Genomic DNA, 27,956 nt, shown 5'->3' with positions numbered 1-27,956 from the left:
TAAGTCATGATCGAAATTACGCCCTAGTAAGATCAACCATCATTAGATACCTAGTCTCATTTATGAGACCATATATGACATGTGCGACAGACCACTCAAACCAGTCCAATCAGCGCAACCAGTGCAACCAGCGTGACCAGTATGACCAGCGCGACCAGCACAACCAGGCAGATAGCAACAGGCCAGACAGGCTTGGTCTAGCAGTTTCCTTGTTAGTGCTGATAATTCATCTCAGCCGGATCATGGCTAATATTATCTTGATCATGACTGAAGTGCCATCATTAGTATCTTTACAGTTTGGCTGACTCGGATATCCCCAAATCACACAAACGAAAGGCATGGAAATTAAGTAAAAAAGTCAGGTTATATTTATCAATCAGGAGGACACTACAAGTATACAACTACAACTGTAAGGTAACAGCAAAAATGTAGAAGCACTTAGTTAAAACAAAAATCAATTTGTGACAATTGTCGTCAAAAATGACTTGTTCCTCGTGAGTTCTGGTCCTGACAGAAATCTGGAAATCGAGGCATGTGAATGTGAGGTAATGAAAAGAGAAACAAAATGCTTACCATAATAATATTGATACCACAAGCGCGAAGGCAGCCCCAGTTGTTGATGACCAAACGACACTACAAGCAAGATCCTGTCAATTGAAATGTGTGAAATCAAATCCAAATGTCTACAGTATTGATGATTGATATTACTCACTGCATTGAGTACAAGAAGGGTTGGATGGCTGGGACTTGGAGTGGTATTCATTGATGTGGTAGAGTCTTCTCAATGAGTTCTGTAGTTGACTGAGGAGGAGATGGAGATAATACAGCAACACGATGGCAACAACGGACCTTTATAAATGCAATGTAGTGGCGTGTGGATTAATCGACGTCACATTACTAGAGCATACTTGAATCTAATTTATTGCCGAAACTCACTGTATCCACATTTCTCGTCGACTCCTACCTACAAGATGAAAAGAGAAAACTCAGTCATTGTTATCAGCGACACGGAGTCAGAAAGCCCTGTGCCAGCCCCAGGCGGCGGCAATCAGGGCTCTCAGAAAAACCCTCCAAGTCGGACTTACCACCGCAATTACTATAGCTCTCGTTCTTCTTCACGAAACAACGCTGCCTCGGTCATCCTTGGTAATAGCAAGGCACATGCTGAGTTGGAGGATGAAGCAAGTCAGGGTGGGGGGATTAGCATCAAAAAAGAGCCTGAGCCAGATGTTATAGTCAGCGATAGAGCAGAAGTTGGGGGTCAACACAGTTCATACCAGCCCGAGGATGAAAGTGTCAGAAAATCTTGGAAAGATCCTGACAGTAAAAGTCAGAGCCCAGAGTCCGAGTATGACCTGCAATCACATCCTATTGAAGACCACGGCAGTCAATATCCTTGGCTTGTTCCGAGTTCAGGACTCACCAAAAAGTCATCACCGGATAAGCCGTTTCCCAATCCCAGTGACGAAGAGATCATTGTGAGTGTGCCTCATTTTTGGATCGCACATAGCACTGACTGACTTATGAACACTGTTAATACTAGTTTACCCTTCATCATTCAAAAGGGTTGCAACCAAGGATTGTGAAAAAACGTCAAGTCGGAGAGATAGGGGACAAAAATGTTGAGGTATGTACTGGCTGTAAATATCTCCTTGATTTTGCTAATTATTTGTAATTTAATTAGCCTACCAAACAAGACGCATCAGCTCAAGTGGACTTACCGTCTAATGAAGTTGTCCCTGTTCCCATCACACCTCGCAAGGCCCGCCGTTTTGTTATCTCTCAATTGGAGATAACACCTAGCAAAACAACACAGAAGATGCGCCAGGGCACTGGAAGCCCCGGCATCAGTGAAAGGTTGGATAGAATTGAGAACCGGGCACAAGACATCAGCGAGGCTTTGAAAGGAGTAACTTGTGCAATCGATGGTCAGACTTCGGCCCTGGAAAATATTTTCCGTGAGTGCCTGAATAAGTAGAGAATGTATACTGTCCTTGTCTGTCAATGTATGAATACTATCAGAAATCCTACCGAGTTTTATTTGAACCTGGGATTTAGTGTGAATTATATCACTCTGAATCAACATTCAACGACAACATGTATTGAAAGATCAAAAACTCTGTTGCTAAGTTAGATTGGGTCTGGGTTACAGTTGTCTATTCTTATCATTCCCATCGGAGCTGAGCATGTGGACAGAAATAATTTAAATAATATACTGATATTGTCTAATTACATTGTCAATGACAATAGGGACCCGGGAGTTGGTCTGAATTACAATGCCTCAGGACTCTTCTGACGGGTTCAGTATCATCTTCCCCATGATTGAGCTCTCCTAGACGAATTGCTGAGCAACGTAGATCCGACAGAGAATAGTTGTCGTCACTTACCCATTTGATCCATACATGCTTGTGCCGCATGACCAGAGTCCAGATTCAGATCGATGAAAGTTAAGCTTCTTGTTGTGATAAGCATAGGCTGCTCAAAAGTCAATTACTTCGTTCTGGGCACTGGTCTATTCTTATCATTCTTATTGTCGTCAGCCTGATCATGTGCACACAGAAATGATTCACATAGATATTGCATAATTACAGGAGGACGGGGGGGAGCGAGCTTCCAGGCTAAGTTAACTGTGGACTAATGGCTCTTCTGACGGGTTCAGTATCATTCACCCCACGACTGAGCTCTCCCTAGACAAATTGGTGAGCAACATAGACCCGACAGAGAATTACCATTGACATCACTTACCAATCATACTTTGGTTCTTGGTCTCAGGCTTCCCCTTCTGATTCGAGGCCGTTATCTGATTCGCCTGGACCTAGATCGTTCCCCTCCCTTATCACGCCACCATCATCATCATGTTCTTGATCACTAGGCGGCAGCTCTTCAACGTCTTGATTCAATGCATCCATCGCTTCTTTCATTGCCTCCTCCCTGTCTTCGTCGTTCAGTGGACCTCCGAGGCCACTTGTGGTATGTGGGAAAAGTATTCTGTCCCACTCGCGGAAGATAGTGAGTACACTCCCTTTCCTTTTTCCCAGCCCAATTTCGAGATATTCAAGGTAATTGTCGAAATCTTCATGCCAATTAATGCCGGACTGAGCTCCCCTCTCTTTCAGGATACTATCAGGGGAGAGCACCCATTGTGCCTAAGGGAAATTCAGTAATAATTAGTGTTGGGTTAGGCATTTTACTTACCAAAATAGCGGCGCATGCAACCATGCCTGGTGTGGTGTGCTGGAGGCCCCATTTAACGTCCAGAGTTTCGGTACTTCACGCGCCCTCATAAGGCATCCCCTTTTTCATCGCCACAATTGAGCCGGGTCCTCGAATGACACAGGATAGGACCTTGGAGTTTCTCAGCTACAATAAATCTGATTTTGACAGGAAGACACTTACCACTTTCAAGAGCGGGTTAAGGAAGACTTTATTCACGTCGAACTTCCCAGAATAATCAGCATGGAGGACCTCAACGTTCCATAGGCTGAAAGCTGAGTGTCCTTTGCTGTTCATCCTCCACCCAATTTTATTGAGAAATTTATTTCGCCTCGCCTCAGATGTCTTCAAATCGGCCGCTGAACAATCAAAGATAGTGTTGCCGCATGCACAAAGACGGCTTGCACCATTTGACCGCTGGGCCTGCATCCCGTCGCGGAACTCATTTTCATACGCTCAGTTCAAGGAGGCGTGGTAGGAATGAAAAGACTCTACTCACAGCAGATACGAACCAATCCTGCCCAATCATCCCAACAAGTTCACGAGGTGTGTTTGCGTATATCTCACTAATCTGACCTTGTATCTTTTGCTCAATGTTTTCAAACCGGCCCAGTGGACTATATTGATCGTCACGAGTTGTCTTGAATGTATTTACTGGGTCATGTATCCATAGCATGGACGTCACAAGGAACTTTTGCCCCAGCTGCTTGGTATGTTTGATTTTTCTTTGTAGCTCACTGCCGACGTCCATAAGCTCTTGCTTTTTGGGGGGACCTTGCTGACTCGAGATTTCAGGGTCTTCAGTCTCGTTCAGCAAATCGTCGTATTTTCGCCGCAAAATCCTTGTTTCCTCTCTGGCCAAATTGACCGCTATCTGAGCTTCTCGAGCAACCTGACATTAGGTGAGTCAGTATATTTTGCTAATCTTCCCAGATTAACATCAGCGTACCTTATAAAGCATTCGTGGGGACATTGTCTGATTGACACTCAGATCACCATGTAATTCAGGTGTGTCTGCTTCATGTCTCATGGCATGGTCTTCACTGACTTGAGCATTCTGTCCTCGAGTATCGCTCAAAGTCGAATCATCCCTGCCCCAGTCTTGCATTGGCTGTGCTCCATGATGTAAGTCCATCTCTTGGACATGGTCTCTGCTCTGATCACTCCCTCTGTTTGTAGGCACCCTTCGTCGTTCTCTTTTACGGTTTTTTTCCATTGTAGGCTGTGAATTTAAAAAGAAGGACAATATTGAGGGTTTGAGTTACTCGCAGTTAGGAAAACTGTTGATGGTGCGTAGGTAGTTTTCAAGTCCGACAATCTAACATGACGTAGGATGCCGTCAAAGATATGGTTGTTCTCCATTATCAACTGCAATTAGTAGAATCAGCTCAAGCTCACTCAAATCCATCAACATGCACTCATCTACTAGGACAAAGAAGCTTTGCCAGGGCCCTTGGTGCCAATACTGCAACAGTTTTCGAAGCTCTCGTCGATTTGATAAACATGTGGAAGCCTGCAAACGTCATCATAATGAGCTTGCAACAGCTCCATCCTTTCAAGTCAATAAATCGCGCCCACAGGATGACTTACCTGTGCCTCAAAAACGGCGCAAACTAGACTCAAATGTAAGCAAATAATATCTCCATGTTTGTTTATGCATGTGGTTGCTACGGTACTGAGTGCCTTCCCATTTCTTATACTAATACTACACTGTTTCCCATAGTCCAGTCCCGACTTTACATTCAACAAAACTGCTTATGGAGAAGATCAGGCACAAATTGACGAAGCAGAACCATCGCACCAGGAATCTTCGCTGGACTTAGACTCTGAGGTGCACAATGAACGTCCCTCAAGCTTTATTCAAGTCATACCACACCCTCACAGCGGCATCAAGGAACCAACCATTATCTCACTAGACACACCAACAACCTACAGTACTTTCAATGTCCGTGGCATCAACAGCAAACCATGGGCTCCGTTCCGAACTCGTGCAGACTTTGAGTATGCAGAAACCGCTGTAAAAGGATTATTTAGCAAGGACATCATCAACACACAGTTACGTGGTATACACGGTGGATGGGCACGTGAAACGGCAATCACACTGCAAAGCCACGTCGATCTAGAACATTCATTGAAAAAAGCACGGAAACTATGTCCTCAGGTGAGCCAAAACTTCAAACTCAAGTCTGGTCTAATGTTTTCATTACAGTTTCGAGAGGGGAATGTCTCAGCCGTTTATTTGGGTGAGACATTTCATTTCAGTTTCGTGTATCGCGATCCCTGGGAAGTATATTGTGACTGGATCATGGATGCCAGCTTATCATCCATGATATTCTGGTATCCGTGTAAGAAATTCTTTTGTAGGCGCAATGGCCGGGTCACTCTCAAGACTCGAATATACGATGAGTTTAGCACTGGTAATAGATGGTGGGATATACAGGTGCATTTCTATGTATTATACAGTACTTCACTTACGTTCTTCCAGGATCAGCTTCCCAAAGACGACATCCCACACTGCTTTCTCCCGGTCTCCCTCTGGCTCGACAAGGGGAATGTAACAAAACGAGTGCGAAAGCACCCAATGATTATTCGGCCAGCATTCCTACCTCGTGAAGTACGGAATGCTTCTGGTAATGGAGGGGGGGTACTGATTGGTTACATGCCGGTGGTGTGCTTCTCTCTCTATCCCCTAGAGAGTTCTTACTACTTTACCATAGCCTGAAGACCCGGCCGACCCAACAGACCGCAATTCAGCCGAGACCCTTGAGTGGGCGCATTTCAAGAGAGACGTATATGTAAGGACCATTTTATTATTTCCTTATCTTCACAATGTCTTGGTTCTCGAACACTTTTCCCATCACGCCTCTGGCTCTAGGGCTAGAGGTATCGTTTGCAGTTCTACTTCTCATAGCCCTCACAGGCTTTCTTAACCATCGCTACCATTTTATATCACAGATCAGAGACTGGGCATCGCTCCCAGCCAGCCAGCACACTGGGTAGGGACTGGTGGTAGGCATCTCGCCAACCAGCTCCAAGCCCCAGTAAAGCCTGGTAATACTAATAACGCCTTATCTAGAATCATACCTCATCATGAGGATACGGTTCCTGACCACGCGTGACAATCTTCTATTATTAGTACAAGTCTCTCACCTGCTGATTAATCAAGTCAGAAGTCGTACAATAGTTACTCTCCCTTTTTCTTATTGGTTGATTAATTCCTCAGACCACTTTTCGTATATTCTCCTTTCGGTCTGAGGAACGGACAGTTCCCTATATAAAGCCGTACCTATTCATGTATGGCTCCTTAGCTTTCTATTACTGAATTTACCCGCTTTACTCCTCAACAAGAACCTTTGAAGCTTACCTCTCAAAGTCCTCTACTCGCTATATTTGCTAGCGTCTGTTGACCTCAAGCTCATCGAACCCTTACTCCCTGCAAGTGCAGAAGGAGATAGGTTTAGTTCTTGTTATAGTTTATCGTTGCCTCACAGTATACCATCAAGTTCTTGGCATTGTTTTCAAGACCTTACAACGACCAGCACGCCATGGGGAGGCAATGAAATGTGGCGACTCACATAATAGGATTATTCACCCTGGAATACCAATCAAGTCTCTTGACGGAGAAGAGAGCTGTGCGGTTACAGCAACGCGGGCTGCACTTGCCAATTACCCCTGCCCCAAATGTTTGGTTCATCACAACGAGCTACATAACATCAATGGAACATTTGAGCCCCGCATTACCAAGACTATGCAGAAGGCTTATCTTGATTCTACTCGAGCGCCAAACAAAAGTGAAGCTGAACGAATCTTACAGAGCCGGGGGCTTCATGCTACGCAGGTAAGTGCATACCCTGTATTCATCGCTGATAATCCTATAAATAATGTATTTTCTATATTTACAGAATTTCTTCTGGTCTTTACACTACTCGGACCCGTATCTATCAGTTTCCTACGACAAACTTCACTCGGACGACTTAGGAAAGTGGGGGAAACACTTGTGGCCCCTGTTGCTTAGTGTTCTAGCCAAAGATGGAGTCAAAGGGCAGCTAGCAAGGAAGTGAGTCTTCATGATTATCATTGAATCATAGCTAAAAACTCGACACCAGCATGCGAAACGTTTCTCGCTGGCGCAACCTTAAACACTTTGGTAATGTCACAACAGTTGATTACGCAGATGGTCAAGTATTTTTTGATATTCTAAAGGTAGACATTTCTCAACGCAGTATTTTCAAAGTACTTACTTTGCTATTTTAGTGTATACTACCTTGTGTCGTTCAGCTTCTGCCCGAAGACTGTTCACTTGTCCACTGCATTCGGGCCTATGCTCAATATCGGACAATGATTGGATTGTCCTGTTTGACTGACGAGCGGCTGCAACAGATAAATAGCATAATATTATCCTATAAGAACACTTGTGAGGTAACTATTCTACATTTGTAGAATCAATGAATTGCTGGCACTAACAATTTACTAGGACGTCTCAAGAGACTACGGAAAATCATTCGATTTCTTCAAACAACATTTCGTCAATCATGTTATTGAGGATATCCAACAAAAGGGTGCTACTGACAACTATGAAACAAGAGTCGGTGAAGGAATTCACCAGGAGGTTCGTCAAGCTTACAAACAGACTAATTGCAAGAACACGGATCCACAGGTATGCTCCTGTCTTTCTATCAAAATCTGAAAATCACACAACTATTCTACAGATGGCCCGAATAGACGAGAATCAAGAATCCATTGCGTATCTACGTATGGTCGTTGACGAGTATGACAAAGCACAACAAGAACAAGAGCAGGTAGGGAACGCACGAGAAGCTGAGACAGAGGATACAACAGAGCAGGCCGAGACGGAGGACACAAGAGAGCACATAATAGAGAGTACAGACGACCACTGGACACTTGGATCGCCAACAAGCCTGAGTGACTCTATTGCAATGGAGACCATGCATTCAGCATTTGATAAGTCTCTGCGACGGTTTTTTTCGATTGATGTTCCGGATGCTAGCCTCAGTGTTGAACCCATTAAGGTATATATATTTATGTTGTTTTTTGGTCTCATTGATCTTAGTACGCCATACAATAGATCCGACAATATCATTGCATCTATCTTCGGTACCAGTCGCAAGAAGACTGGACCGAAGGGCGAGATATCCTCAGGTGTAACCCTCGATTCAATGGAGTGCCCCGCCACGATTGCATACTCATCAACACGGACACTGTTAAACCCACACCGGCTCGACTTATAGGGATTTACAGGTGTTATATCAAGTCCAAAACATATGATGTCGTCCTCGTCAATTACTTCAAGCCCTCCACTACAAAACCAAGGACAAAATGGGCTGGTGCTCGTCTTTATGAGGAGGCAAGGGAAAGCAGGTTCGCACTGGTGAAATATTTTATTCGTGGGGCACATATGATTACAGCGTTTGGAATGAGGGAGGGTCGCTTTTATCTCAACGATACCGTAGACGGCGACATGTTTCTACGCTTTTCAAAGTGATTCCTACTGTATTATCTAACTGTACTAATGAATCTTGTATCTCTGGCACTAAAATTGATCCAACCTAACGTCGTTCGAATTATGGACCATTGATTTGGCCTCACAGAGCCCTGAATAGCCTTCGAGGACTTCTTAGTTCTTAAACAAGGTGTGATGACGCCTTTTCATTTTTCGCTGCGATTTTATAGAGCTTGATCACATCTTATCACGTCCTCTATTCCCCTTGTAAGGTCTCATAAGACATGATGATAGGCTTTTCATTTGCACTATGATTTTATAGGGCCCGCTCATACCTTACCTGATACTCCAGCTCCCTCATAAGGTCGTCAGGCGACACCGTACTCGCAGCATGCTCCAGCAGTCCTGATCAGGTGAATTGGATTTTTCCGACATTCGAGAAAGTAACGCTCTACTAAGGTACTGCAACTCAGTTTCAAAAAGTTCAGGTGCGCCACACTCAAAATCATGTTCAAACACTGATAGTGCCGAGCGGGCTTGTGTGACCTCTGTGACGTCCGAATAGCCCCATCCGAGCTGACGGTTAACGACAGTATAGTAGTCAATGATAACTGACCGTGAGAAAAGATAAGTTTGAAGAGGCGCAAAAATGCCATCAACTTTTCTACCATGGAGCCCGTCACCAAACGTCTTCATGTCTCTGGCTTGACTCCAGCAATCACCCAGGATGATATTTCACGGCGTCTGTCGGGTTTTGGGACGGTAAAGTCTCTAGATGGCTTTGGAAAAGTGGATGGAGTCGGTATGCCAAGGAAATTCGGGTATGTGACGCTCGAGAGCACAAAAGGACAACTTGCGAAATGTGAGTAGTGTGCGTATATCATTTTAGTACATCAGTGATGTTGGCCAAAATTGCCCTGTAAGTTCTCATATACTTTGTTCTGTCAGGTTTGAATGTCCTGAGCGGGTCTACATGGAAAGGCACTAAACTTCGTATTGGAGAGGCAAAGCCCGACTATCATGAAAGGTACGTAGTAGGGAATGATTATTTAAAGGTATCGCAAAGTTGAAACTCATTAGGTTAGAGGCTGAAAGGTCTGAAAGTTCAGGACCTCCAAAGAAAAAGCGCAAGAGTGCTCAAGGTGTTCATGCGCCAGACATGTCCCTGGTCACTCCTGAAAACGCAAGTGAACGAGGAGGTTGGCGGGTTACTCAGATGGGCAGGATAGTTCGACCAGCTAGAATGAGACCCGAACGACCACTGGCACCTCAAATGTCTACGCCAAGTGTATCAAAGAAAGGTGGACTGAAAAAAAAGCCGCGGATAAAAGCAGCACTGGTCAGATCGAGACGGCGGACAATTGATCCTACGAAGTGGGATTCTGTTCATCTGAAGGGCATGTTCTTGGACGCGGAGGGAGTGATCTCACAAAAGAAAGAGATTAAGGAAGATGTTGATAACACTGGCAAACACGCAAACGACACCTCATCAGATGACGATACCGACAGTGAAATGAGCAGTGTACACGAGGAACAGGAAAGTAGCACTAATGACGCCTATGCAGTCCTGAAAAACCCTCACACGGAACCACCTACTTCTCTCAACGTCTCCATGGACGTTGATATCAAAGTCTTACGAAGCCAAAAGGAGCCATTCGTAGCGCTAGTTGAGGAGCCTCTCATTGATACTCATGTTTCTCCGGGACCGGAACGTCCCACACGGGTGACGAAATTGAAAGACCTTTTTGCCCCTCGAGAAGAAGAGGGTAAGTCAACTAGTTGTCTAAGACTTATCAAGACGGCGCCTGATATTATAAAAAAAATATAGCTGGATTTTCGCTACTTGGACACTTGGACATAGATCTCGAGCTAGACGATGAGTTTGCGGTACCGGTTTATTCACAGTCGCAACTAGCATCCGTGGTAGAAGCCGCACCACGTACGGCAGTCGTCGACCTTCCCGTTCCTGCATCTGACTCGGGGCAATTCAAGTTCGACCCTAATCAGCCCTTTTTCTTTCCTCTATCGTCAGACCTTCGAGACAATCTGCGGCCGAAAGATAAAGGGCGAGTCAAGGACCTTCTTGATGTAGCAAAGGATAAAGGATGGAATTGGCGTGATGCAGGGTTTTACAGGACTCAGACAGAAGATGAAATCCGTAAACGATGGGAAAAGAACAAGGCGGAGTTGACGAGAGACTGGAAGAAGCGGCATAGAGAGGCAGGGAAGATGAGGCGACGAAGGGGAGGTGTTGATGGGGAATAATAGTTACTGCGGCGCAGAGGGATGTACCGTGACTATACACGATTACCTTACCTACGTTAGGATGTCATGCATATCATATCATGGGCGCACTGCCATGCATTCTATGGAGCTATTCTGAGAAAGAGGACTGTTGATTCTGTTTCTCACCAAATCACTAGTGACTAAATGGCGGAAAACCCGGGTTGCATCATAATTGCTTTCGACACACTCTTGAACTTGGACTACCATGAGCTCTTTGCGTCCCCGATGGGGCGCCATACGGTCCTTCCTCGCTCTCGCTCCTGTGATCATTGTAGTGCCATGGATTGCGATGAAACACCAATATGGTATGTGGAATTCACGCTGCGCGTTGAAAAGGCGAAGTCGCGCTCATGATATTTTTTCATGTGACCAGCATTGCCGGCGCCAAACATTGACCAGTAAGTGATGTCTTATACCAAATAGCTGCTCTATCTCACACATCCATTGTCAGAATAAACCCAGTCACGTCTCTTCCCCAAATATCTGAGGCTACCATTCTCAGTTATGCAAAATATTTGTCCGAAGATATCGGGTATCGTACACCGGGTACCTATGAACATGCATTGGCCGATAAGTGGATGGTTGACAAGGCTACTGAGCTGAAGGATGAATGTGATAGGATTGTCAAAGAGTACCCTGAGAGAAATTTGGAGTGCGAAGTGTGGAGACAACAAGGCAGTGGAAGTCATCGGTACGTCTTGTTACCTATTCGGAACCCATCAACAACAAAGAACACGAACTTCCTGATACAGTTTCGATATGATGAATAAACGACTGTATAAGCATTATGTGGATCTTTCCAACATCATTGTACGCGTTTCAGACGGGACACTGGCAGGCAAAGAGCACGCCGTACTTGTCAATTCTCACCTGGATAGTACTTTACCCAGCCCAGGCGCAGCTGACGATGCGCTAGCTGTTGGTGTGATGACAGAGTGTTTGAGAGTCTTGATAGAAACGCCAAACTGGTCACCGAGACATGCTATCATATTCTGTAAGTCATAGTGCTACGCTCGGGTAAACAGGAAACTGAATTTTTACCAGTGTTCAATAATGCTGAGGAATCGTTACAAGATGGCTCTCACCTTTATTCTACACAGCATCCTACTGCATCCACGTAAGCCACTTCTATTTTCTTAGAATAGCATCATGACCATAATATGCTGCATCAGGGTACGGGCAGTCGTTAATTTAGAAGGTAAACGGTTATAGTGATTAGCCGCGCGGTGGTGCTGACCGCCAAAACCAGCTGCTGGAACCACAGGACGTGAATTATTATTCCAAGCAACTTCTGAACAAATGATTGAAGCATACTCTCATGTGCCAAGGTAATGAATGCATTCACTTAAATTTTGTGTAATCTGAATCCAGTGCTTCCGCATTCGTCTTCGTGATTCCATTTATTTAGACCATTTGGAACTATATTTGCCAACGAAATATTCAGTTCTGGCATCATCCTATCCGAGTTAGTCTTTCTTCCCTTGATTTGTCTACTAGCGTTAAACCCAATCTTGACAGTACCGATTTTCGACAATTTGAACATTATTTGAATGTCACAGGGCTGGATGTGAGATTCTTTATTGTTTTTACGAGACAGTAGTTTTAAAATCCTATACGTAGATGGCTGTCGTAGGGAACAGCTATCTCTATCATATGCGCAAAGTGGGCTTCCGCAAGTCACGTACTGATTGTTGTTACTGATCGGGGGTTGGTGTAGGATCTGGTTGAGAACATTCAGCCAGGGGTAGCTCAGGTATGTTGGAAGTCCATCTATACAAACATGCTAGGTTATTTACCATCTACGCCCAAGCACATGGCCGAGAACACTCTCGCATTGTTGCAATATCTCTCATCCACGGAATCTCCTTTGCCGTCGTTGACAGCCGGTTACAGTCGTCCCACTACTGTGTTCTTCTCGCACATGGGCTTCTTTTTTGTTTACTCTTTCCAGACGGCACGGTTACTATATTCGTTGTTATTCGTCTCATCAGTAATACTCGTTCAAGCGATATCCGTAGATCATGCCCCTGCACTAAGGAAAGGTCGAGGTGTCTTCGGGGAACATGTTAGAGGAATATTCGCCGTAGGCGCAGCCGTCCTGGGTGCAATCATAGCATCCAACATGCTTGCCCTCTTCATGCAATTTGTGCTAGGTAAAGGCATGAGTTGGTTCACAAATGAGCTTGCGCCTCTAGTATTATATGGACCAGCGGCATTTAGTGGTGAGATTTCAAGTTGCTTCGTTGTCATGAATCCTGGAATTGAACTGCCTCGAGGTGCTCTCATTTCGCAGCTATTTTTCGGCCGGATACATGAGAAGACTGTTTTCACCTCGCTACTTCTATTGCAGTCTTTCCTTGCTGCGGTACTACAACTTGCAGGCGTTGGCTCCAGCGCAATGTTTTTCCTGTCAGGTCTTTCGGTATTCTCTGCTCTGCTAGTCAACACAGTAATATCTCGAGGAGACAATATTTCTCTGTGGACATATGCATGTGGTCAACTAATCCCTCTATTGACTGGGACTCAGCTTACCGCTGCTACATTGGATGTCTTTGTCCCTTTGGTAGGCAACTCTCTCCGATTATGTATCAACCTAACACTCACGCCGTTCAGACTGGCCGTATCGGAAGAGAAGCTCCAGCTGAACATATCATTGCTACCATAGTGGCAGCTATGACATGTTATACGCTTCCACTATCGTTATCTTTTGCACATCGATTTGGCCAGCGCACGTTGACTCGGATCTTGAAACTTCTTGTTCTTGCTACTGGTGTCTCGATGGCTATTTTTTCTATGAAGTCTCCATTTGATTCCATGCATCAGAAGCGATTATTTGTACTTCACCTGGAAAATGTAAGTCGTTGACCCGTTGCTTCCGAGTTCCGAGTTGCCCCCTGATCTCTCTGCCCTGCACAGCTGAACACACAAGAGCAACATCTCCATATAGCTGCAGCTGACGGTGCTCCTGGGTTTGGAGAACTGGTGGCTGACATTGCACTGCAGTTCGGCGGTCCTGGAGCATCTGCAGCCGCCGTCATCATGGATGATAATAACAGCGACTGGGACACCCTATACCCGTTCTCGGCCGTACGTGTGACCCGTTATCCCATTCTCGTCTTCATAACTGAACACACTGCCCCTGTCCTCTAGTTCCTGTCTCCACATAAGATTGGTTTGCCCTTAGATCCTTCATACATGACATCGTTGCCTGCTGAAGACAAGTTCACTGTCACTGCTATCAACCATAGCATAGATGAAACTGCAGGCACCAGGACTCTCACCCTGGCCATCGACCATCCTGGTATCATTTGGACAGGTAAATAATTTTAGGAAAGATTTTTTTCACCTACTAATTGTGGCGGCGTCCCTACAGTGGTTGCTTTTGACGCTCATGTTTTGAAGTGGACTTTGGATGATCACCCGCCTGACGAATTCGCTAGGCACCATATCAAGGAAGCGTCATTCTATGGAACTGATACATGGACGGTGGAAATGACTATCAAACTTCCGGACGGTTCTTCTACGATGGATGAAACCGGCCTGAAAGTCAACTTCATCGGAATTCAGGAGAAGAGAATGTGGCCCGCAAAGAAAGCCATCAAGGCTGAAGGTGGGCGCGCGATGAAACTTTTTGAAGAGTTCGATGAGTGGCTGGACTCAAAAACCGGGGGTACTGTAGACGCCCTTCTCCTTGGCTGTGTTAGTGGTGAAACGGTCGTGTGAGGTAGATAAATGTAGAAAGATAATAGATGTCCCTAATTTCGAATACTACTTTCAGAGCTTATCACAGTCGATGCCATGTGAAGCAACGACTCAGTCTGATAATGCCGTATAGATCGGATACCCACGGTGACTTAGTGCTGGGCCGACTTGGACCCTCATCTGGTACTCCTTCCGACGAGCAAAGAATCCATTAATTGCACACTGTACCCTGGCTCAAGAGCTACAAGCTTCACTAACGGAAACCAATTTAGACAGTACGATCAAATTCAGAGGAGTATAATGTTGAAGAGAGTCGTGTCCCAGCATTAGTTATGGAGGCTGGTATAGCCTCAATTATCAGCGTTTAATCTAACGGCGAGGTCGGGGTAATGCGGTTCATCGGGACTAACCTGGAATAGCGCTCTTAGCTGCCATTGCTCTCCATAAACGTTGCCAATCAGAGACAGCACGTATGAATAGCAATGTTACCCACAACGCAGGTCTCGTTCTGCAAGTGTGCTTCCTTCTTGTGGACATTTGAATTAGCAAGTAATGCGCATCGCCTCGATTACTCGAAAGATGATCGAAATTACGACTCGTATGTACAACCCCAGCGATCCCATCAAAAAAATATGACGTGAAATGGTTTAAACTGGGGATGCCATCGGTCAACGAGGGGAGTGATAATCGAGGTTGCTGCACGATGGTAACTGGACCCCCAATCAGGCGCCACCGTGACGTCTGTACTTGACAGACTTGAATATGCGTTCCTCACGTAGAGACCACAGGTACCTACAGCAGACGGGTACAAATGAGGTAGTAAGCCATTTACTGTAGGTTTCACCTTCACCTTGGCTGGGGTGATAGGAAAACTCGAAGTAACGGCCGCAATGCCAGCACCATGATCGTAGTAGCCGTGATCGTAGTAGCACGAACAGCACCATGGCATACGCCGCAAGGTCCACATCCGAGGCCTTCGTGTCCCTGTAGTGTATGTTCCACATAGATGCCTCATCCCTAATACGTGTGCAGCCGGCACACTGACAAAAGAGACTGTAGCCGTGTAAAATTCGAAGATACGTGATAATAAGGCAGTGGACACCGCGCCGATGGACCTCTATATTCATGAGGGGCATGCCTACATATTAGCAACTCGGTACCAGCAAAATTCTTTTTAGCTAGCTGCCCCTGGTTAAGGTCGTGGTTGCTTGGCAAGTCTCCAAGTCTCGTAATAAACCAAGGAACCGTCACATACTCCTATAGACTCCTATATTAACTTATAGCCACGAGGTATAGAAGCTTACTGCTCAGCCTCAACTTATGACTTAAGTTGAAGGCATTTGCAAATTCAAAGTCAGCGTCTTGTGGTTCCGTGAAACTCAACAAGCGCCCCAAGGCCGGATGAGGCAATGTCGTTGGTGATAGATGACCGCCATTCACTCGATGGTCCTAGAAAAGTTGTAAATCGAAGTACCTGTTCCAGGACATAGACGGGACAAAATATCCATTCGTCGTAATATCAATCAGAAAGAATCACGGCTCCGACGTACAAAGTTGACAGTAACCCGATGCTTCGTGCTATGGTGAGAAAATAGGCTCACAAGCACGGCGGTAATAATGTCAATCCAGTGTCGAGGAAAGTTGTGAATAGTTCATAATGACGAAACCTCTTGCACGGATCAAAATATCGTGTTCCTATGGGGTACGTCCCGTGCGATGCAGCACCAAGACGAGGCATAGCATGCAACCGTAGTTGCTAGACATGTGCAGCTGGGGCATTCTCAAGTTTGGGCGTGGACGATGCTTGAACCAGCTTTACATTCCATGCTGAGGGGTTCTGGTGCGTCCGTGACAGCATTTCTATCATCATCCGAACAACGGGTCGGCTTGGTACCTACCCGTGGAAGGTAGTTAAGATCAATCTTTGACCTGAGTTTAGGCACATGAATCGAAAGGATTGAAGGCTGCCTCCATGAGACAATGGCAGATATGAACATTTCATTTAACACAGGGCAAGCAACGGTGGTGGGCTTTGATATCCGATTTATTGGTCAAAGCACTGTAAAAGACAAATGCGTGGTCGCGTCACGGTTCATATTAGCGCTGAACTGGCGCTGAAGCCTGAAGCAACTGCTTACCGCCTAAGTGAAGCTTATCGTCCTTCAGGACTGCTTTAGATGTTCCTTTTCACAACAACATTTCTCTTCTAGCTCGAAACGGTAGTGAATGATATGGTTCAACCGAAGACTGTAAAATTTGAGTTTGCATGGCTATTCCTTTCAAGTTGAGCTATACTAGGTAAAGTATGGACGGAGTCTCAATTTCCCAATATGTCCGTGAACTGCAACCGAGCCAAATCGTGTCAACTACGCTCCACTACCGTGACAGTCACTACTACTATCCATGCACTTTATCATTTGACTAAGTTAGAGAAGGGCGCTGCTGTCTCTTTTCAATATGTTTCTACGTCCATTCTGACCAGAACCGCTTCTGCAGTCAGGACCGCGCCGTCCGAGCCAATTTCAAACACGTAATATGGCTCAGCTATCCAAAATGTAGCGCTTTCATTCAAGTTTGAAATACGAACAGAATATTTCAAAATGTAAGTATGGTTATGCCTTACAGGGGCCAATCTGCCACTGCATTGATTGTAACCGTTCCTGTAGGCACACTTGCACTTGCAGTAGTGGATTTTTGCTTTGGTCGTTCGGTCATTCGTATCCGGATACTGAAGCCAATCCCAAGTGCGGCATTCTCAGGTCACCACGCATGTCAATGACAACACCGCTCGGAATGGAACGAAATACCGTGCCGTGCATTGACTCGGAATGTTAGCAACCAAAGGCTAAGCTATGTCTGCAAGCCTCAGCTCTCAGTAGCATATCATTATTTGACGCTGAACTGGGCATATATAAGACGTTGGACGAAGCGATATACTCTCACTAATTCATACCCATCGTCTCCGGTTAGCTTAACACAAAGCATTTAATCCTATCTATACGTGCCATGTTTTATCATATTGCATTTATTCTTCTTCTTTCCACTCTTCCCTCGCCGTCTTTTGCGGCTTCTATTGTTCGAGGCCCATATCCCAGGAGCTCGAATCAAGGGCCATCCACCGTCGTCGGACCTGTGACTGATCTCAATATTGTTAACAAAGTTATCGCACCCGATGGTTTTGAGCGTTCGTAAGTCATATATCATCTGCCCTTTTTTCTCCCCAAGCTCATACTGTGTGCTCGCAGCGCTACTCTCGCCGGCGGGACATTCCCAGGTCCTATTATCAAGGCCAATATAGTGAGTATCTATCACAAATGTTCTACGTTCTATGGTATCTGATACTGGTCTACAATAGGGGGATCATTTCAGCGTCAACGTACATAATCAGTTGGTAGACAATTCGATGCCGAAAGTAACCAGTATAGTGAGCAACCAGTTTTCATATTGAAGCGGTCACGTGCTGATCATCATCAAGCATTGGCATGGCATTTTCCAGCATGGGACTAGTTATGCTGACGGCACCTCCTCCGTCACCCAATGTCCAATTACCGCTAATCATTCTTTCCAGTATAACTTTGACGTTCCTGACCAGTCGGGTACCTACTGGTATCATTCTCACTTTTCGACGCAGTACTGTGATGGATTGAGAGGTCCTCTGGTCATCTATGACCCGAATGATCCTCTTGCGTATATGTATGATGTGGACGATGGTCTGTTGCTTTCCTTTGTTTCTTATGCGGTTCAATTGACTTATTAATATCCCTATGCGAATCCAGAAACAACCATCATAACTTTGGCTGACTGGTAGGCTATCAGTATACGCCCTAAGGCTTCATATCCACTCATATATCAAAACAGGTATCACGATCCCTCATCTGAATTGAACCAAATCAACGGCGCTGTTACTGCCAATTCAACGCTCATTAATGGACTCGGACGGTACCCTGGTGGTCCCGCCTCCGCATTAGCTGTAGTCAACGTCCAGCAAGGAAAACGATATCGCTTCCGTTTGATCAGCATGTCATGTGACCCTAATTTCATCTTTTCGATCGATGGGCATAACATGACCGTCATTGAAGCGGATGGGATTGAGACGGAACCTGTCGAAGTGGACTCTATTCAAATATTCTCCGCTCAGCGCTATTCTGTCGTCTTTACCGCCAACCAGCCGGTGGATAACTATTGGATCCGTGCAGAGTCAAACCTACCCAATCAGACCTTTGCCGGTGGTCTAAACTCTGCTATTTTGAGGTATAACGGTGCTCCCGCACTCGACCCGACCACCGAATCGACAATTCAAAATCTCCTTGTAGAGAGTGATCTTCACCCTTTGATAAACCCTGGCGCACCGGGAATACCTGAAATTGGCAAGGCAGATATCAATATCAACTTTGACATCGACCTATTGCCCTCCGGTTTGTTCACTATGAACAGCGCATCTTTCGTAACGCCCGCGGCTCCCGTACTCCTTCAGATCCTTAGCGGGAGCCAACATCCCATGAACTTGTTGCCAGCTGGTAGCGTGTATACTCTGGAGCCTAACAAAACGGTCGAAATATCCGTACCTTACTCAGCCTCGGCTCTTGGTGGACCTGTGAGCAATTCTGGCCTTTCTCTTCATTGTCTAATTGAGATTGACTACCCGGTTACTCTAGCACCCAATGCATCTTCATGGTGTAAGTGATATATTCACTAACGAGCGGCCCAATTCTTACCCTATATCTAGCATACGTTCGATGTTATCAGAACTTCCGGAAACAGCACTCCCAACTTCGTAAACCCCGTTCGCAGAGATACGGTATCGCTAGGAGGAAATCCCGGGGACAATGTCACCTTCCGTTTTGTTACCGATAATTTCGGACCGTGGTTCTTCCATTGGTAAGCGTTTTCATTTCCCTCTTCAGAGATTGAGCCACTTACCTGGACTTTGTTTTTTAAAGTCACATCGACTGGCATCTCAACAAGTAAGTCAACTGAATTTTTCTCACCATTTGGCCATATTAACTTTCGTCTCTCAGAGGATTTGCTGTTGTAATGGCAGAGGCTCCCAAGGAAATAAAGAACCATAGTTCGAGTGTTCCTGGTATGTGATCAATTTATGTACATCCTCACATTCTTGATTGAATGTTCCTGGATCTCATCTAGCTGCGTGGGACGAACTTTGCCCCTTGTATGATGGTTTGACCGGAGCTCAGCAGTAATCAAGTTTAATGGAGTCTAAGATATCTTGGTAATTTACTATATAATGCAACTTGCTATAATTTTGTTACGTCTCCCCTACTCTGTCTTTACTTTCTTGGTTTTTTTTTTATGTCTGTCTGTCTTTGTAATGGCTATTTAATAATGCGTGATATTGATTATCACTGATTAATCGATTAACTCGTAATATAAGTGTATATTGATATGTGGCCGCGCTATACACAGGATGCGGGCGATGTAAATCAATAGCAACGAGCCTTATCCTTTTGCATTTTACGGGCTGCGCTGAGCTTTGCTAATAATTGCAGTGATGAGCGCTGACTATCAGGAGAAATCTGGCTAGATAAGGGAATGCAATAAGTTGGTCGAGGATCAAGCTGTGCTGAGAAGAGAGCTGAGCGCTGAGCGCTGAGTAACGGAACTTGTTCAGTAATCAAGAAGTTCCGCATGCTGCGCAATCATCAAGCTTACATGCACTAGGGAGACCATTGGTATGCTTGCTATATAAACCGGACGCGAAGACTCATCAGCTTCCGGTTCCGCATCTTGTCCAACATCTCAGTAGTATATCTATATTCCGTAGGGGCCCCGGGAAAATATCCTCCGCCCAATCTTGACAGTGAGTGTTGTTAATGCTGAAGCCCAAGCGGCGAGTCAACCAGTGCGCAAACGTTGACAAACTTGGCAGGAATGTAGACCACATGTACAACTGTCGGGGTGACAGATTGACCTGCGCGTCCGCAATACATGCGTTCCTGAAGAACAATCTTGCAAGCCTAGCGCTCACAGAGACAGGATCCTTAATGTGGGCTTCACTGAACAATGCAATTGACACAGCCTGAACGCCGTGGGTGTGAACTGGCTGCTGACAGCCACAGAATGCACGCGTGCACCTGCACCGCTCCCGCCGGACGTTGTCTTCGATCTCTACGATGATGAAATTGAAACGACGAATAAGAAAAATACCCGCCATCGCGGTGAATTGTATAACGAGAACATATTCCTGCGGATTGGAAGGGGTGCGACGAATAAGAAAAATACCCGCCATCGCGGTGAATTGTATAACGAGAACTTATTCCTGCGGATTGGAAGGGGTGATGGCGTAGTCGGGATATCAGTTGTGTGCCACTGTGGTTCAACCCTTGTTTGGGGCTGGCCCTCGATTGATGGCCGTCGATGGACAGCAAGACAGATCACATCAGGTCCTCCGTACGTCCTTGACAAGACTGATCGCCTTTTCGCAACCAAACTGATTCTCAACGCAGTGCTAAGAGCACAAACTGGCAATGGAGGCTTTCTAATATTCCCACCTTGGTGGCTCGTGTTGAGTGGTGGCAAGACAGTTTGTGATGTTCAGCCAAAATTTCCAAAAGCTAATGGAGAGCGGTTACTAGTAAACCTTACTATCGGAACTAAAGCGAAGGGCAGATAAGCGGGGATGCGAGCGCAATGGCGCGATCACGTACTGATTGAGTATACCCAAATCCTGTGAGCATCATCATTCCAGACGTCAACGGCCTTCTCGAGCCTTTGTGGTCGCTCAGCGCTCAGTATTCAGAAAACTCAGGCATTGGATTACTTGGGCCTCGCGCCCGCCGCGGAGAAAAATATGGAAACGGTGGGCTTTTAAATTCCAAAAAATTTGTCTCCCGCGATTATTCCCAGCAACCACTTTACAGTCACAGTATCCGTGACAGCGTACGATGGCTGAGAGGACACTTTCAAACCCAACTTGCAACTTGAAGGTCCTTTATGTACTTACTACATCTTAAAGGTCCGAACGGGCTATCTACAAAGCACAAAATCCAACTATCGTCTGCTTTTCGCACCAATATCGACCAGTCAATCTAATAGCAAAACCCAGAAGGTCATAGAATAGTTTTATCCTGGTCGAAAGCCGGCAACCCTCAGCCATGCAACGCTCAAACACTATTCGACGATATCGTAGCCTTTCAATTTGACCGGAACTTCCACACCCGTCGCGCATGGTCAATCATGAACAACTAATGTGATCTCGCTAGGTTCGCAATATTCACTGCTGTGTCTACCTAGTATTCACTGACTATACAAGAGTTGAAATAGAATGGCATTGGCCGTCATGCACGTATGGTCATATTGGTAGTGGATCGCAGGTACTTATTTCTTTCCAACTGGCGTACCGAAAGCCGACCTACGAATCTACAAAACTCCATTGTCTTTTCCACGCCATCCAATCACATCTGGTCTCTCATGAACACGTCTAGGGTACTACTAGACTATAGCAGGGTCGCATTCCTTCCCTGTCGACAACGATATTTGTTCTGTGCTTGCTCCGACTTCATAGCTACGACATTCAGGAGCCTTACTACCATCAGAGGATGTGTCGCTTCCGACTGCACTTGCGATGTCCGGGTTGTCACTGGTCTTTACCCATTCATTTTCGATAAATGTTCCAGATCTCAGGAACTCAACTGCGCCCGACTTATTGACAAAATGACTATCATCTCTGTCTATTTGTTGTAACTGGAAGGCTTGTAGGGACTATTCGACAGCACACTTAGACATGCATTGTGATTTGATTAGTCTCGATCTAGTTCCCTAAATAAGGCAAGGGCGATTACCTGAGGACCAGGTGACTGTCAGTGTTACCAAGCATTATTGGTGTGACGTATGCCATATAACAACGACAAGCCAGTGCTCCTATCCTAGACCATCACTCATTCCTCCCTTCCATTGAGCTAGAGTCTCCTAGTCAACCATCATGCCCCTAGACCTCCCTGCAACCATCAAACCAGGCATTGTTAATTTTCCTGGAAGGACACCGGAAACTCAGGAGACTGTTCAACGTTTACTTGCAGACGATCGTCGGGAGAATCATTGCTTTTTTGTTGCTTCTGGACTTCATAATCATTTGAGCCACCAGTGAGCATGATTATATTGTAGTGCCTGACTAAACGCGCTCAAATTGATGCGGGGAGCCTGTTGGCGGCGTATGACTTGGGAGCATCAACCAAGCTTTTACAAGACATATACAATGAGGAGAATAAGTCACAGAGGCCAATCTTGAGCGGATCTGCAAACGATAGTATTGATGAACATCAGCCTCAAATCAATCGCGATAACTTTGAGCATTATCTTGGAAAGCAAAAGTGCGTATATGCGCGTTCTCCCTCTCAGTGGTGTATAACGTTCGTCCAGGTACTATTCTGCCTTTCTGAGTTTCTTCACTGCCGAAATCGCCACACATGGAGTTCCAGACACACTGGAAGCACTTGTATTCAATCCCTCCGTCAACAAGGCCGAAAGCAATATGCTGTCGAGGTTTTTGGCTGGCGCGTGAGTGATATGATTCATCTAAACTAAACTCTTTTAAACATGTAATACATGTTTATCGTAGATTCCATCCTTTTATTCAAACTGGGGCAAGCACTCTATCCTAAACATGGTTTCCCATTTTCTGACACATAAGCGAATAGTATGGTGCCGAGTTTGATAGCGATGCTATGATAGCGCAAGGTTTGTTTTGTTGTAGTCCTTTAATATCACATGGCGCTCAATGAGCGTGAAACTGTATAGGTCTTGCTCAAGCATCGGTTCATGAAGCACTATACCCTGAACTTTTCGACTTCACGAGCCACGAAACAGAAGATACAATACCAAAAGGAGGATTGCCCTTGCTGTGTATCCTTCGCCAAGTTTATGACTCGAACATTCTGAAACCAGTCATGCCGTACGATCCGAATGCTCTTCTGAGTTCCCGCAGAAAAGCACTCATGAAAGACGGGAGACCAGAAGAAATCAAGCGAATATGCCGACTATGGTGGAAGTCGACCTCGGCTGAAGACGAGGTAGAATTGGGGAATAAAGTCGAGGAGTTTTTCTGGATGTCAACTCTCTTGCTGGCAGCTACAGGAAAAGAGGGGCGTAAACCAAGGCTGGATTTCTTCCTCATGCATGTCCTTAATGCAACGATTTTCCTTCCATCTCTGCTGAAGATCATTCCAACGAAAGCATCGAGAATCAAACTTTTGAAGGGGCTTTTACCGGTTGTGGTCATGTATGTCCTGATGCGCGGACGCCCCAGAATCAATCCAGAGCTTTTGTTGTCGTATACCGCTGTGCCCCGCCCTCCGAACTTTGACGAATATATGCTGCAAAAGCCCAGCGCGTCGGCAATCGGTGGACCCTGTGGAACTGAATCTTATCTGAACCCATGGCATGGTATTCTAGTGTCCGTGGTACATGCTCCGGACGCTCATACTCTGAAGGCCATACGCACTCTCTACTATGCTGCTCAACACTACGGGCACAAAGCTCCTGGACAGGTTCTCGGCTCCTCTTACAATGGGAAAGAAACACACGTTGGCGTCGAGAAGCTAGACGGAACTGTATTTGTCCGAGCTGCTGGCGTGATTATGGACACTCTTGGATGGGTCTCGCATGGTGAGGGAGCTGGGAAATGGGATTACAGTGGGTTAGGATGGGAAGATGCGTGGAAAGAGTAAGATCGTTAAGAATGTTTTGTATTCTCAGTTCTGTACTACTACTGTTTCTCAGTCTATTCTTCTTGTACAACAGTTGCTGTATTTTTAGCCAGGACCATCGCGATGCTGGAGGCGAAACTCAATTTATTATGTGCTGTAATATTTTTACTTTACGAGCGAGTGATAAATCAAATCACGTGATTTACACGCGCGTCAGCAGCAGCTTTCGCAGTGACGCGCCCTTTTTCTTTCCTACTATCACCAACACATATGGAGAACTCTCAAACGCCCTATTTCTCTTCTCGTTCAGAAAACTGTCTTGATAACAATCAAAGAACGACAGAGGCAAAAGCTTTGAATTCATTCAAGCTTATCCCTTCTGATCTTCATGATACTGGTCATAAGAACTCAACGAGATCCACTTCTTGGTCTTTCAAATCCTCTTCTCTAGCCCCAGCATTTGGAACGACAAAGAGCTTTAAACTTTCTGAAAATAATGACCCTGAACGTAAAAGTATGAACGGGAGCTCCAGCTCTGTCGCCTTTACGTCAATGAAACGAGAGCTTGATAGCTTCGACACTACAAACTATCCGCATACAGCCAGCTCTAGAGATGCCAGGCGTCCCGCAGCTACAACCGTAAGTGCTATACGTATTCTCACTACATTATTTTGGAATATACCACTTACAACGACGTGTTAGTCACGTTCTTTGGCTCACTTGTCTGTAGGTAGCGCAAAGCACCTCAAGGAAGAACCATATGGTATCAAAGAAATTCCCCTCAAATATATACCTACTAACTTCAGTCGATGTAGCCGCTGATATAGTGGATTATACTCCCCGTGGTCCTATGCCTCACTCATCCTTTAATGTCTCCCGACAGTCCCTACCTCGAGATAACACACTTAACCATGACGGTCTTATCCAGAAAGAGCAGGATACGCGTGCTTTATCCTTTATGCCTTCTGACTTACCTAATGACGATCAATCTGAGGATGCGTACCTCTCGAAGTTCGCCAACAACCTTCGACAGGCGAAGAACGATGTGTCAAGAATGGTATGGGATCGGACATCTACGCTTTATGTGCTTATGAATGTCTGCCTTTAGCGTGCTCAGATAGAATATCTGCACTCACAACTGGACAATAGAGATCAACAGATCTCTGAACTCAATCAGAAAGTGTTGAAGATAAAGGACGCTAGTGTTAAAGCGTTGAAAGCTACATCCAAAAAGTACGTACACATTATCAACATAGTCGTATTTTTTTCAATAGCAACGTTACACAGTTACACCGAGTTGAAGATGACATTTGATTCTCTACATAGGCAAACCCAGACCTATGCTACATTTATGCTGGAAGCTCGTAACACCATGGAAAGCGTTGCGAAACTCAGAGACGATACACACTCGGGCCTCAAACGTATTGTTCCCGGTTTATCATCAAACCTACCTAACTAGCTACTCTCCTTCAGATATTGAGGCTATGTTTGATATGGACGGAAATTATGTTCAAGGGGTCACAACGAAGTCCGTACTTAACGAACTTCATGGGCAGCTTGCGAACAGTTAGTTTATCTCAGTTTTTTCAAAAGTGAGGCTGACGTCATTGATTGCTCTTCAGCGCAACAAGTCGCTGACATTCTTCGCGATAAACTCCAGTCTATGGGCTCAGAGCTAGTTGAAGCGAGATCTCGCGTGAATGAATTGGAGGAACGTCAAGTACGCGAAAGTGAAGCGTTCCAAGCAGCAGCCATGAAGTGGCAGGATTCGAGTATGTTTCCGTAATATGCTTTATTCCTTATTACTCCGCGTTGATACTGCTTAGGTGAGCGCATAAGTGACATGACCGAATGCATTCGACGACAAGGGCAGGAAGTAATTGATGCGAGGATTCGAGCTCTCGACTTGGAACAACAGCTGTCTTTTGCTCAGAATAGGTCTGTCCATTCTTTTGTACCACATTATCGGAGTACTTATAATACCATTTGAACCAAGGTTTCAAGACCAAGAAACGCGAAACAAGGCACTTGAACAGCAGTGACTATAAACCTTAATCATATCACGGCCTTTTTTTCCTTACCTCCTTGCTCTTAGGCTACTGGAGTCAGACGAGTTAGTTCAGGAGACGAAAGCCCAGCTTCGTGTTTTACACAATACCATATCTTTTCAGGAGCAAAATATGAAAGATTATGATGCCAGGTAGGGTTTCCATACTGTGCTTGATTAAGTGACACTGCACACCCACAACTATTTAGGCAGACGAAAATAGACAGAGACCTGGATAGAGCAGCAGAACAAAACCGGGAGCTCCAGGAGCGGTTAGTGTCTGCGGAGGTGTCTGCGAGTCGATCTTCAGTAGAATATGCTCGTAGTATTGCTGAACGAGAATCACTGGCGGAAAAAGTGCACGATCTGGAAATTAAGCTGGTAGAAGCGGGAAAGGAAATCGAGCAAGAGCATCGCAGGTGAATCTCCAGTTTGTTTCACTCTTGAACTCTAAACATTACAGTCTCAGAGTACACGAGGTGGAATCACGCTGTAAGGTAAGACGCCTTGTTCATGCATATTTTCTTTTGCTTAAGATTATCACAATGCTCTAAGGCTCTACAAGAGCGGTTTGACGATCAGTCCGTCACACTTAGAATTACGAAGGAGAATCTTGGTGATGCCCAGGTGAGGTTTTGTCCAGTTATAATCAACTTGTCTCTGAAAGGTAAACCCAGGAACGTTTAGATGCTGCTACTAGCCTTAATCAGGTTTGTCTTGATTTATGATCCATGAAAAATTACCCACTACGAGCATCATAGGGGACGCTAGAGAGTAACTCGGATCTCAAGCGAGAACTCGTTCGTTCGCAGGACCACGAAACAGTTTTACAATCAATGCTTGATGAAGCAAAAACAGTTGGGCTGTCTCGAGAAGAAGCTGTATTGAAGTTGGAGAAGGAGCTATCTCGGCTCGAAGGTGTCAGTCAAACCAGATTGCAAGCACAGGAACAGCGTGCTGATGAAGCGGAACGCCTCCTTCGAGAAGCCAACGACAAAATTGAGCATCTTGACGGGGAAATTAGTACAAAGGACATAAACATTCAAGAACTCAGGCAGCACCTTGTCGATGCTGAGTCACCCTGCAATGAAGCTAAACAAGAAATCGTGATATTGCAAAAGCGTTTGCAGGAATTTGAATTTCGCGAGCAGCGCCTCACAGAGCGAGCTAACAACATATCCACGCGCTACAAAGAAGGCGACTTGGTGACCTTTTCCATTGATAACGACTCAACTCACATGCTAATCAATCGCCAAGAACTCTGATGAAATGATTTTGGTTAATAGCTTGCTGCAGCAGACGCGAGCCTTATCAGAACGAGAACTTGTAGCCAAGTCGAATGAAATAAGAAGGGTTAGTTCAATGCACTGGATTCATGCCACTGATCGTCGACTTTTTTTTAGCGAGATAATCTCATTAAGGAATATGAAGCCCGTATCAGCCAGCTCGAAACTAGTTTGGCCCGCCGTCTCATGGTCGAAGAGGCAAGTGAGAGTTCTCCAATATCGGACACTAGCTATTCTGACACATCTAGGCTGATATCCAGGCTTCAAACGAGGTATTTGAAACGGACCCGCCTGCTAGA

The 27,956-nt window shown here is 45.4% G+C and overlaps 8 protein-coding genes across 8 annotated transcripts; 7 read left to right on the top strand and 1 right to left on the bottom strand.

The window, feature by feature from the left end:
- Window positions 1–971: 971 nt before the first annotated feature.
- On the top strand, window positions 972–1,978 carry SERLADRAFT_440563 (uncharacterized protein; the record flags this gene model as incomplete). Its single annotated transcript, XM_007321020.1, has 3 exons — window positions 972–1,478; window positions 1,544–1,627; window positions 1,685–1,978. 3 exons carry the CDS (start codon window positions 972–974, stop codon window positions 1,976–1,978), a joined length of 885 nt encoding a protein of 294 aa, XP_007321082.1.
- Window positions 1,979–2,768: 790 nt separating this feature from the next.
- Window positions 2,769–4,348, bottom strand: SERLADRAFT_410013 (uncharacterized protein; the record flags this gene model as incomplete). Its single annotated transcript, XM_007321019.1, has 5 exons — window positions 2,769–3,146; window positions 3,196–3,234; window positions 3,397–3,636; window positions 3,713–4,105; window positions 4,163–4,348. 5 exons carry the CDS (start codon window positions 4,346–4,348, stop codon window positions 2,769–2,771), a joined length of 1,236 nt encoding a protein of 411 aa, XP_007321081.1.
- Window positions 4,349–4,625: 277 nt separating this feature from the next.
- Window positions 4,626–8,716, top strand: SERLADRAFT_440561 (uncharacterized protein; the record flags this gene model as incomplete). The annotated part of the gene is made up of 11 exons (XM_007321018.1): window positions 4,626–4,838; window positions 4,937–5,374; window positions 5,423–5,653; window positions 5,699–5,881; window positions 5,931–6,008; window positions 6,737–7,051; window positions 7,116–7,270; window positions 7,320–7,395; window positions 7,688–7,870; window positions 7,923–8,243; window positions 8,300–8,716. 11 exons carry the CDS (start codon window positions 4,626–4,628, stop codon window positions 8,714–8,716), a joined length of 2,610 nt encoding a protein of 869 aa, XP_007321080.1.
- A 627-nt stretch (window positions 8,717–9,343) lies between these two features.
- On the top strand, window positions 9,344–11,042 carry SERLADRAFT_473514 (uncharacterized protein; the record flags this gene model as incomplete). The annotated part of the gene is made up of 4 exons (XM_007321017.1): window positions 9,344–9,536; window positions 9,623–9,701; window positions 9,755–10,440; window positions 10,503–11,042. 4 exons carry the CDS (start codon window positions 9,344–9,346, stop codon window positions 10,937–10,939), a joined length of 1,395 nt encoding a protein of 464 aa, XP_007321079.1.
- Window positions 11,043–11,165: 123 nt separating this feature from the next.
- Window positions 11,166–14,683, top strand: SERLADRAFT_440559 (uncharacterized protein; the record flags this gene model as incomplete). The annotated part of the gene is made up of 16 exons (XM_007321016.1): window positions 11,166–11,265; window positions 11,334–11,358; window positions 11,412–11,651; window positions 11,713–11,954; window positions 12,005–12,077; window positions 12,133–12,158; window positions 12,210–12,288; window positions 12,332–12,350; window positions 12,405–12,527; window positions 12,581–12,622; window positions 12,678–12,713; window positions 12,771–13,523; window positions 13,574–13,813; window positions 13,877–14,047; window positions 14,111–14,276; window positions 14,334–14,683. The coding sequence occupies 16 exons, from the start codon at window positions 11,166–11,168 to the stop codon at window positions 14,681–14,683; spliced, it is 2,685 nt and encodes an 894-aa protein (XP_007321078.1).
- A 2,985-nt stretch (window positions 14,684–17,668) lies between these two features.
- Window positions 17,669–20,039, top strand: Sllcc4 (laccase; the record flags this gene model as incomplete). The annotated part of the gene is made up of 11 exons (XM_007321015.1): window positions 17,669–17,850; window positions 17,908–17,959; window positions 18,018–18,086; window positions 18,138–18,372; window positions 18,439–18,466; window positions 18,521–19,256; window positions 19,318–19,338; window positions 19,389–19,540; window positions 19,603–19,626; window positions 19,681–19,745; window positions 19,808–20,039. The coding sequence occupies 11 exons, from the start codon at window positions 17,669–17,671 to the stop codon at window positions 19,861–19,863; spliced, it is 1,620 nt and encodes a 539-aa protein (XP_007321077.1).
- Window positions 20,040–20,562: 523 nt separating this feature from the next.
- Window positions 20,563–21,293, top strand: SERLADRAFT_410010 (uncharacterized protein; the record flags this gene model as incomplete). The annotated part of the gene is made up of 2 exons (XM_007321014.1): window positions 20,563–20,666; window positions 20,699–21,293. 2 exons carry the CDS (start codon window positions 20,563–20,565, stop codon window positions 21,291–21,293), a joined length of 699 nt encoding a protein of 232 aa, XP_007321076.1.
- Window positions 21,294–22,548: 1,255 nt separating this feature from the next.
- Window positions 22,549–24,491, top strand: SERLADRAFT_451376 (uncharacterized protein; the record flags this gene model as incomplete). Its single annotated transcript, XM_007321013.1, has 6 exons — window positions 22,549–22,762; window positions 22,819–22,989; window positions 23,039–23,176; window positions 23,238–23,262; window positions 23,317–23,356; window positions 23,486–24,491. The coding sequence occupies 6 exons, from the start codon at window positions 22,602–22,604 to the stop codon at window positions 24,343–24,345; spliced, it is 1,395 nt and encodes a 464-aa protein (XP_007321075.1).
- Between the last annotated feature and the right edge of the window lie 3,465 nt (window positions 24,492–27,956).

The sequence above is a fragment of the Serpula lacrymans genome, assembly GCF_000218685.1.
Source record: "Serpula lacrymans var. lacrymans S7.9 unplaced genomic scaffold SERLAscaffold_10, whole genome shotgun sequence".
Taxonomy (NCBI): Eukaryota; Fungi; Basidiomycota; class Agaricomycetes; order Boletales; family Serpulaceae; genus Serpula; species Serpula lacrymans.
Note: the sequence above shows the minus strand (reverse complement) of the source record. Positions and strands in the feature narration are given on the sequence as shown.